Source organism: Stegastes partitus, unplaced genomic scaffold, assembly GCF_000690725.1.
Source record: "Stegastes partitus isolate 25-593 unplaced genomic scaffold, Stegastes_partitus-1.0.2 Scaffold2151, whole genome shotgun sequence".
NCBI classification, from domain to species: domain Eukaryota; kingdom Metazoa; phylum Chordata; class Actinopteri; family Pomacentridae; genus Stegastes; species Stegastes partitus.
Window position 1 is genome coordinate 94,567 of NW_007579882.1, and position 11,344 is coordinate 105,910.

Below are 11,344 nucleotides of genomic sequence, written 5' to 3' on the forward strand. Positions count from 1 at the left end.
TGTGTTGTGTTGTCTTCATGTCTTCCTACAGGGTTGTTGTTGTTTATTCTGAGATGTGTGTTTCCCGGCATGTTGTGACTCTTTGTTTGTTTGTCCTCAGTCATAAACAAGCAGCAGGAAGCGCGGTTACGTCGCCGTTGTTGTGGGCTGTCATGGCAACCTGCGGCTGTATTTTACCTTAAGTGTTAAGAACAGTTATGATAAGGCGGCGCTAAATATTTAAACTGCTCGCTTAATGCAATTTAACTTTAGCCATCAATCTGGGCGGCGCTGTGAGGAGCTGCCGTCCGTTAATGGAACCGTCTCCCCTCGGATCAGATTTATGGCTCATAAAGACGAGCTGACGCTGCAGCTGCACTCGTCCAGACGAGTCCTGGAGCCGCCGCCGGCCGCCGCAGAACCCGCAGGACCTGCTGCAGCCCGCAGAACCCGCTGCAGCCCGCAGAACCCGCTGCAGCCCGCAGAGCGCCGCTGCTCCGGTGCATCACACGACCCGATCCACCACCGTTACCGTCGTTTTCTAGCAGAGTCCAAACCTGCTTCTGTCTTTAAACACTTTGATGAGAACTTTGTTGAACGCTGCCCAGAACCTCCGGCTGTGGACCTCCATCATCACATCCAGCAAAGTTCAGACCAAAGCTCAGAAAGTTCAGCAGAAAATTCTGCTTCTCAGAATTTATTACAAAGTTTATTCACAAAGTTTAACCAACTCTGACACCGTCGGCAAAGTCCAAACTACAACAGAAACAGTTCTGATCGTTTATGGGATTGTTTTCAGCTACAACATCCAAAAGGAACCAATTACAGCTCGTTAGGGCTGGTCGGTTGATTTGTTTGTTGTTTTGTTTGTCGGTTGATTTGTTTATTGTTTTGTTGGTTGGTTGTTTGGTTTGTTTGTTTGTTTGTTTTTGTTTGTTGTTTTGTTTGGTTGGTTGTTTTGTTTGTTGTTTTGTTGTTTCTTTGTTGCTTGGTTTGTTTGTTTGTTGTTTGGTTTGTTGTTTTGTTGTTTCTTTGTTGTTTGGTTTGTTTGTTTGTTTGTTGTTTTGTTTGTTGTTTTCTTTGTTGTTTGGTTTGTTTGTTGTTTGGTTTGTTTGTTTGGTCAACGTCATCAGTTTTTAAAAGCCTTTAATAAAGGTGAACACGTCTGTGGTGGATCAGAGTTTCTTGGTCAGACGGCTTCATGCTCTGCTGGTGTCCAGACCAACAGATGAACATCCACCAGCCGCTGAAGTCTGACTTTGCTTTTAGCAACATTTTCACAATAAATAACTTTTTGTCATTATTTTGCCGTCAGAGCGTTCAGGATCGTTGTGTGTGTTGGCATGTGTGTGATTCCTATTTATTTAGAGGCAGATTGATTGTTAATGACTCTTTTACAGTCTTTAGTCTTATTTTGACACGAGCGTTGCTGCTTCGGCACCTTTTGATTCTGTTGCTACAGTGACGGTAAAGTTTCTGTTCTATCGTCACTCTGATGGATTCTGGATGGAGTCATGAACTCTGGTGGTGCCGGAAGATGTTTTATCAAGAACCAAAACGAAACTGGCATCAGAACACGTCTGCTAGCGGTGGCACAGACCTTTGAGTGGTTTTTCTCTTTCCACTGAAGCGCTGGACCAGACGGGACAGACTTCTGTCATCACTTTATAAAATTGCTGAAACTGGACCTGGATCTGACCGAAGCACCTGAAACTCATCAGGTTCGCGCCTTAAATCACGGAGATATCTTCTGACACGTCTCCACCGCTGCTCCTGACTCTGACTGATTTCTGACTGTCGCTGACAGACGAGGAAACGGTGGCTTTAAGTGGTTAATTAGCGTCCAGAAATCCACAAGTCTGATTCGTACCAAAGAAACGTAACTCGCACACGCCGATGTTTGAGTGTGTGGTCGTCGGAGCTCGTTAGCGAGCGCTAACGAAGCGCTCTCCGTCTGCACTCTGACACGGATTAAACCGAAGGAGAGCAGGAGTGTGTCTGTCTGTGTGTGTGTGTGTGTGTGTGTTGGGGGTTCGTGTCGCTGTAATTAGGCTAATTAAATTAGCGCTCTGATGGACGAGGGAGTGCGACGCTGTCACCCTTCCTCCCCCCTCCATCCCTCACTCAGAGGTCACTCCCCCCCCGACTGGACCAGGCTTCACTTCCCATTACAGCGAATCACACGTTAAACACACACAGACACACACACACANTATTAAGTCGTTTTGAGTCATTTGTAAACATTTTTTAGTGCTTTCGGTAAAAAAACAAAATGGTGAAAATAAAAAAGTAGTAAGGAATATTATGGACAAATATTCAGTCATTTTGGACACATTTTAAGTCATTGCAGGCTTACTTTGAGTCGTTTTTAACGAGTACTAAGTCACCAGATTTTGAGTCATGTTTAACCAGTTTCAAGTCGTTTGGGACAAATCCTGAGCTACTTTAGGCGATTCACCTGAGTCACTTCAGATTCATATTAATTTAAAAATAACGATTTTAAATCATTTTAGATCATTATTGAGTCGTTTTGGGTTAATTTTGAGTCATTTGGACGAGTCCTAAGTCACCAGATTTTGAGTAATTTGAAAAAAATTCGGTAATGATTTTGGTTGAAAAAAAAAGAAGGTAAAAATAAAGTTTTGAGGAATATTTTGGACAAAGATTAAATCCTTTTAGGTTAAATTTGAGTCGTTTCGGACCAGTACTAAGTCACCAGCTTTTGAGCCACTTTGAACAAAATTTAGGTCGTTTCAGGTTAAAAACAAACAAAAAAAAAGCTAAAAATAAAATATTGCAGATTTTTTTTTTTTTGACAAATATTAACTCATAACTCTGAGACATTCACGAGAAACTGGAGCAACTTTAGAACGATATTAAGTCATTTTGGACAAATATTAAGAAATAATTTCAGATAAAAATGAAGTCACCAGATGCTGAGTCATTTAGGTCCAGTATTAAGTCATTCAGGTCCAGTATTAAGTCATTTAGGTCCAGTATTAAGTCATTTAGGTCCAATATTAAGTCATTCAGGTCCAGTATTAATTAATATTCATATTTGATCAGATAAACGACCAGTGACTCCAGTTTGTCCACAATAACAGTTTCCAGCTGAAGCGTCAGATTCCACCAATCATCGGCCATCATGAGCCGAACCGGTCCGAGCTGGTTCACCGTCCCTCTGCTCAGAGACCAGGTCGGGTTCCAGAACCATTGGAGGTGAAGCCGGCGCCGCTGACCCGCTGTCGGTCTCAGGTGGACCCACGGTAAATAAAGACGTTCGGTCCCGGCGGCTCGACCAAATTAATTTGTCACGTTGTTGGTTTTCAAAGCGCCGGCCGGCCCGGTCGGCAGCCACTCGCTGCTCTCTCCGGTAATTAGCAGCTAATTAGCGGCGCGGAGCAGATGTCGGCGCCGCCGTAAACAAAGATGGACGACAGGAAGCCGCAGCTCGGCGGGTCGGCACCGCAGCAGGACGCTTCCCCGACTCCCCAGAGACCACATCCAAACATCTGGTTCTGACCCGAGGCTGCTGCCAAACAGAACTCACAGCNCATCGTTCTGCTGGATGATTAGAAAACTGATTAATTTGGGATAATGACGAGAAAAATGCAAGGAGACAGTGTCAGACACACACACACACACACACACACACACACACACGCGGGCGCACACTATCGCATTCAGAAACACACAATTGCACAATAACAGTCAGAAACACACACAGTGGAATAATTAAGAGGATAATAAGGCAGCGTTTAGGGTGGAGAGATTCCTCCTGGGCCCCGCCACACACACACACACACACACACACAGTGACACACACACAGTGACACACACACACACACACACACTCCTGGCCTTCTCTCAGTGTGTCTGAGGCTCCTCTGCTCGCTGAGCGGCTGCTTGTGCGTCTCCGTTCCTGCGCTGCCCCCTGCAGGACCAACGCAGCAACACAACCAACACACAAACACACACACAACCGCCTCGCTAACGCCGGCAGCTAACCTCCGCCGCAGAAAATAGTCCCTCACAGCGCACACAGTCGAGGTTTCAGGTCGCACAACTCACCGCTGGACACACTCGCTGGTGTTTTGTGTTAAAACGCCCAAAACGTCCGGTTCAGATGTTCAGTTGCTGTTTGTCTGTTTGGTGTCGCATTCTGCTCAATAAATACCAACCTGTGGTCGCTTCATGTCATGTTTTGGTCATTTTATACCAGTTTGTGGTGGTTCTAGCTCATATGTTGTTCATCCTGTGTGACGTTTTGGTCATTTTGCTTCGTGTTGCGTCTCATTTTGTTGGCTAAACGCGGTGCACAACACTAGGAGCTGTCGAGGACGCTGAAGGTCACGAATCGCAGCAACCTGCGATTAAAAGCGTCGAGTGGAACCTGAGCAGGAGGCAAACAGAGGCTGAGGAGGAAAGTTTTGTGCGAATCGTAAACCCTGCGGCTCATTTTTTACACTCTGAGAGCACATTAATAAGAGGAAGGCGGCGGAGACGTTAATGAAGCGGCGGCGGTCGGCAGGCGCGGGGTTAACGGCTGTAATTAGAGGGAAATGGATGACACCGAGTCGGCGGTTAATTAGCTGAGCTGCAGCCACTGCGACGGCCTCTGGCTTCACCTGAGCTTCACGGTCGGCGGGTCGGAGCTCAAACTCCGGCGTCGGCGCCGATCGGCCACTCAGGGGGGAAATTAAAGGGAAACCAGGAAACGAGACCAAAGAGGACGAGACTCAGAACCTCCAGGAGAAAACCCAACACAGCACGGAAACAGAACCACAGAGAACCAACGAGTGGACGGAGGCTGTAGAGCAGGTCCTCTGAGTCTCACCTGGTCACAGCTTGATGTCTCAGACTGGACATGATGTGTCTCATGCTGCTGACGAGCTTCTGTTTTGTACATTAGTTTTGTCTTTTGTTTGGTCTTAAACTGTGAATGTACTCTCAGACTGCATGTCCCACAGTGTCGGCTGTGGGTCGTCTCATGGAGGTTTTGTGTCTCATACTGTAGATTTGTGTCTTTTATTGCACATTTTTTATCCGTCCACAGTGTTGTTGTGTCTCTGCGGCAGCTTTCTGTCTCATGTTGCAGACTTAGTGTGTTTCTATAGCAGCTGTCTGTCCCACTTGTTTCCTATATTGTAGGTTTTTGTCTTTTGATGGATGTTTTATGTCTTAAACTGTCGACTTTCTGTCTGATAATGCAGGTTTTGTACCTGCTAACACTAGTTGTGTGTGTGCTGCTGCAGACTTTAACCCGTTGAGCCGCTCTGGTGTCTCGGTGGTAGTTTTCTATCACATCCTGTCGACTGTGTGTCCGATAATCTGCAGCTTTTTGTGTCTGACTGCAGACTTCTAGCTGCTCCTGTGTGTGTGTGTGTGTGTGTGTGTGTGTGTGTGTGTGTGTGTGTTTTGCGTAGCCTCGGTGTGGGTCAGCCGGGACCTTGGCGTCTCCGGACACCGTCCTCCTCCTCCTCCTCCTCCTCGCCCTTCCTCCCGCCGTAATGTCCGGCTCTTTTATTAATCCCGTCGGGGAGTCCGAGATAAAACTTAACTGCGCCGCGGCCCGAGCTAAATGGCCGAGCGGCTCCATTTAATGCCTAATTGAGGCGTGATTAGCGGCGGCAGCGAGGAAAGTCACCTTCCCAGAGGACCGGCTCTTACCGTCCTGGAAGACCCGCTCCACGTTCAGCCCGTAGGTGGCGCAGGTCTCGTAGTAGGTGCAGCGCTTCAGGTCGCTGGACAGCTTCCGGGCCCGGCCGTCGTCGATGACCCGCGGGTTGGCCGAGCTGATGGCGTCTGGAAACACAAACACGGTGCGGTTACACAACGCGACACAACGCCCACGCTGGCCGTGTGATTGGACAGGACGCTCTGCTGTCATTGTGTGTCTTGTTGGGTTTTGTTGCACCATTCTGGTCGTTGTTGTGGTGATTTCTTGTCATTTTGTGTCTCAACTTGATCATTTCATGACTGTGTGACTATTTTTTGTCATATTTTGGTCATTTTTGTTCCACTTTGCTGCTTTTGCATCTTTTTGTTGTCATTCTGTCTCTTAAGTTGGTTTTTTTTTTTGCACCATTTTGGTTATTTTGTGGCACAATTTGATTTTTTTGCATCTCTTTGCTGCAATTTTGTCTCTCTGAGGTGATTTTTGAATCTTTTTTTGTCTCATTTTGTTTGTTGTGTCTCAGCTTGGTGTGTTCATGACTGTGTGACTATTTTGTGTCGTATTTTGGTCATTTTGTGCGTCTTTGTGGTCGTGTTTCGTCTCTTTCTTGTTGAGTGTTGCTCCATGTTGCTGTCTTGTCGTGTTTTGTGTGTCTGTTGTGCGTCGGCGTGTCTCTACAGAAGCGCTCAGACGATGTTTTTACAGATTAAAGCTTCCTGAAGGCTTCGGTGATGCTCTGGCGCCACCTACTGGCTCCTTCCTGCTCCTGCATATTGGACGTTTATCTTCACATCAAGCGGCTGAAACCAGAAAACGCTCGTCTCTGTGGTCGTCTTGTGTCTGATTTGTTGGTTTTGGTCATGTTGTGTCTCTGTTCTCACTCTGCCTCATACTTCTGATTTTACGTCTCCTGCTTGCTGCTTTTGGACCTTGTTGCGTCTAACATTTCAGATTTTGTGTCTCTTTGTGGTCATTTTGCATCTTGTTCTTGTTTATTTTTGTCTCATTTTCTGTCCCAGTTCCTCGTCTTGCGTCTCTCAGCTGTTGTTTTGTCTCTGACGTCGTCTTTTTTTGTCATTTTGCATCTTGTTCTTGCTGTTTTTTGTCTCATTTTGTCTCTGACTGTGTTTTTGTCTCCGTGGTGTCCCTTTGTGTTTATTTCACATCTCATTCTGTTCCTCTGGTCGATCAGATTTTAGCTCTTGTGTCTCTTTGGGCCATTTTTTTGTCTTTATGATCATTTTTAGCTCCATTTTGTTCATTTTCTGTCTCAGATTTTAGCTTTTGTGTCTCTTTTTGCTTCTTGACGTCTCTTTTCTGATCATCTGTCGCTCAGATTTTGTGTCTTTCTGCTCTCGTGTTGGTTGCTGAACATCCTCCAGCTCGTTTTATCGCCACCATTTTGTCATTTCTGTGATTTATTTGGAAAAACTTTGACAAAAACAGACGCCTGAATCTGCAAAAGCAGTAAATGTGGAACAGAAGGAGCCTCGTGAGGCTGTTGTTGTGTTTGTTGGACACCAGATGGCGGCAGAGCGTCAGCAGGTGGCGCTGATTCTGGGTTACTGATGGTTACCCTGCGTGCCGACCAGCACCAGCGGCAGCTCGGCCGTGTTCCTGTAGCTCGCCAGGCGGCTGAAGTAGTGATAGACCGTCTGGAAGCTGATCTCGTCCTCCAGGCTGAAGACGAAGATGACGGCGTCGACCCACAGCGCAAACTGCAGACACACAAACACAACGTTAAAGGAACACAGCAGAGCAGAGCAGAGCTGGACGCCTGGACACCTGGACGCCTGGACGTCCAGACGTCAGGACGTCAGGACACCAGGACGTCCGGACGCCTGGACGCCTGGACGTCAGGACATCAGGACGCCTGGACGTCTGGACGTCCAGGCGTCTGGACGTGTGGACGTCTGACGTCAGACATTTATGTCCACAGAAGATCCTGAGAAAGAAACAAAAGCTCTTCATCAGAAAACAACAACAAACGATTAAACTTCACCAGAAGCTTTTGTCCCATTTTAGTCGTTTTGTGCTCATTTCGTGTCTCTTTGGGTTTTTTAATGACAATATGGATTCAAAAGGTACAGAAACATCCATGTGGACATGACGGGGACAACAACGGGACAAACATGATGGAAAACATCAAAGTGTGAAGAAAAATGATCCAAGTGAAGAAACGTTGCAGTAAAACAGAGACAGCAGCTAAAAGACGTCGCCTCAGGTTGAGAGTTTTCACGTGTTTCAGTCAAACAAACCAGAAAACTCTGGACGATGTCGTTAATTCAGTTTCAAACAGCGAAGAGAAGCTTCTGCAAATGAACCAACAACCTGATTCCTGAGAGACATTTCCCTTCACGAGTCACGTTTTCGTTCTGTCAGAGCTTCGCAGATTCACTTCTATCACCTTTAAGGGTCCGTTTGGACTCAGAGTGACAGCCGACAGACGGCTGAGGGCTCTGAGGCGGTTTGAAGCAGAAGAGGAAACTGAATTATTCATCGGGTCTGAGTCTAGACGTCGGCGGGCGTCGGTCAGTTCTGACCCAGTTTTAACCTGAGACATGAGAAAACACTCCTCACACGGTACCTTCAGCTCACCAACAACGTTTAGCTTTTAACAACTGAGTCATTAAAAACAAAAAGTCAAGAAATTTACATAAAAATGCAGCAATTTTTTTTCATATTTTTACCTAAAATTAATAATTAAATTATTGCTTTTTTTAAAAAATTTTTTTTTACTTCACAAAAAACTGTTGAAATATTTCAATTAAAATCAAGAATCTGCAGCTGAAGTTTTGATGAATAAAAGGCTGAAAGTTTTGCTGAAAATAATTTAGAAATTGATGAAATTTTTTAGCCAAAACTCCGACGAAAAGAACAAAATCAACTCAGGAGTAAGCGGCTGAGATATTTACCTGAAGGTCACAAATAAATCCTAAAACATTTGAGCCACAGTCATGAAAGGAAACGACAGATTTATTTATTTTATTATTATTCATTTTTTTTTAACCTAAAATCTCCTAAAATTCACATTAAATGGGGGAAATTTCAACTTTAAATTCAGGAACAAAGGTCAGAAGCTTTCACATTAAATTGATGAACAGATGAAGTCTTGGACACGTTTCCTCCAGACAGGAATGTTGGGTGTCGTGTCAGTTCCTACCTGGGCCTCCGGGGGGCCTCCTTCGTCTCTGATCAGCAGCAGGTGACTCTGACCGTCCACCACCATCTCCTTCTTAAAGCGGCCGCCTGCACACACAATAATCAATCATCAATAATCACTAATCAGTAATCAGTAATCAGAGGTGGAGGAACTACAAACAGAGAAGCTGAACTTGAACAACGAAGACGAACACGAAGATTAAACACGATTCATTTAAATCGCTTCTCTGAAAAATCAACCGTTTGTTCCAACTGGATTCTGTCAAAAACGAGACGTTTGGACTCTGGTTCTGCTGCCGTGAAGCCGTGAGCGACTCAACTGGACCAGAAGGGATTTGAGCCCCTGAAACCCGCCGGCAGGTCTGAGAAGCGTTTGATGTAAAAAACCACTAAAAGGACGTCGTTCATCGCAGAAAACCAGGACCGTGCTGGATTTGAAGCCTTCAGGAGGTTCTCAGACGGTTCACGTGCAGCCAGAAGAGGACAAAACTGATCTGGGCTTAAATCATCACCATCGCTTTGTCCTTCATGTGTCATTTAAAGTTTGTCCAAAACTTCTGAGCTTCTTCTGTGAAGTCAGGATTTGATCAGGATTCAGAGCTGATCTGTTAGATTGAATCACATCGAACGAAACCGGAGCTTAAAATCACAACGTTTGATTAAATCACTTTAAATGTCGTGTTGAACAGGAAGTGTTTGGATTCTGTAGAACATCCAGAGTTCTGACCGAGCCAGCCGGGACCAGCAGTCAGGCGGCAGAACTCCAGAGTTCTCTCATGACCTGCAGACATAAATCAGAGAGACTCCACTCTGGTCTCGTTGTTCCTGGTTCCGTCGCTGCCAGACGCTTCTGAGTAACGCTTCAGCTTCCGCAGCGCTTCAGAGGGTTGAAGTGGCTTCTGGGGATAAATATAACCGGAGCAGCGGCCGGTCGCTTCCTGAAGCTTTACAGGAAGCCACGGCGGCTAAAAATGGCGTCCGGCAGTTATTTCGGTTCCTCAGCTGATGTCTGCAGCGCTGATGATCGCGAGCAGCGTCAGCGCCGGCGCTCAGCTACGAGACTCACATTTAGACTGTGGAAGGACGGAACCGACCTGAAACCGGCACAAGACCGGACCAGAACCACGGACAACAAAAGGCCAAACGTCAGTCCAAACCCGCCTGAAGCAAGTCCACGACTGACGTCTGAAACCAGCTGATTACCAAAGAAAACCCGTCCACAGTTTAAGCCCCAAACCAAGTCCAATACCTGTCCATGACCGAGTCAAAAACCCGCCCAGAACCAGTCGAAATTCAAGTCCCAAGTCATACCAAACACCAGTCCATTACCAAGGAAGAACCAGTACAACACAAAGTCCAAAACAGGTCCATTACTAGAGTCAGGAACCAGTCAATAACCAAACCACAATCATTTTAAAAAGTACACCAGTCCTAGATTTAAGTCACAAACCAAGTCGAACACCAGTCCATTACCAAGGAAGAACCAGTACAACACAAAGTCCAAACCCAGTCTTAAACCAGTCCAACACCAAGTCGAACACCAGTCCAAAACCAGTGCAGAACAAGCGCTAAACTAGTCTAAAACCAGTGCCCAATAAAAGAACTGCTCAAAAACAAAGTCAAAACCAGTCCAAGACCAAGTAAACAACAGGCCATCCATCCGTCCAAAACAGGTCCATTACTCGAGTCAGGAACCGAGTGTCCGTGTCGAGGTAGAACGACGTCCAGACCAGTCCAGAAACGGCCAAAACCAGTCAAAACCAGTCAAACCAAGTCCCCACATGGTCCACAACCACAATAAATAACTGACTAAACTCAGCCCATAATACTGATGCTACCAGCTGCTGACAGAGGACATGAACAGAACCAGGTCCAGGGTTCAGACTGAGACACCTGGATGCATGTAGAACTGATCTGGTGTCAGGTTCTAGCAGAACCCAGATGTGTTCTTCCTCCTAAATGTCATGTGTCTATCTGCTGTACTGATGAAGCTCTGAGGCTCAGAACTGATGGAAAAAGTCCATTAAGGTGATCAATCTGGACCCTCCTCTCTGGTCAGTAGATAGAGGTACTGCAGAACCAGAACCAGATGTTCTGACCAACACAGACAGACAAACACAACACGGACACAAACATCTACGAGCATGAGTCAGCGCTACCGTCTATCAGCTGTATTGATCAGGGTGAGTCACAGTGTGGTGATGGAGACGTGAGGGGCGGAGCTACAGTCGGAGCGGCCAATCGTGTTCAGCTTCAGGTGTTGGCAGGTCAGTCTTGTTCTCACACTGAAATTTGAGGCTGTTTTTACGTATTAGTGTGAAAACATGGCGGCGGCGGCATCATGATGGGGACGCTTCAGTCAGACGCAAAGTGGCAAAAAAACGAGACAAAAATAAGAAAAAGAGACGTAAAACAAACAAAAAAATCAGAAGCAAAGGAAGACGAAACAAAACCAAGACAAAAAAATAGAAAAACAAAACAATAAAAACGCACAAAACAGAAGAAGTGAGACAAAAAACACACAAA

At 46.0% G+C, this 11,344-nt stretch overlaps 1 protein-coding gene across 1 annotated transcript in view; it reads right to left on the reverse strand.

Moving 5' to 3' along the window:
* Positions 1-8,918, reverse strand: part of LOC103374131 (arf-GAP with GTPase, ANK repeat and PH domain-containing protein 1-like) — a gene marked incomplete at its 5' end in the record, with an annotated part of 14,044 nt that extends 5,126 nt beyond the window's left edge. The window contains 3 exons of the mRNA XM_008304166.1: positions 5,627-5,784; positions 7,233-7,374; positions 8,820-8,918. Of these exons, the coding sequence (XP_008302388.1) occupies positions 5,627-5,784; positions 7,233-7,374; positions 8,820-8,918 (399 nt within the window). The remainder of the gene's footprint in view (positions 1-5,626; positions 5,785-7,232; positions 7,375-8,819) is intronic.
* Positions 8,919-11,344: the final 2,426 nt, after the last annotated feature.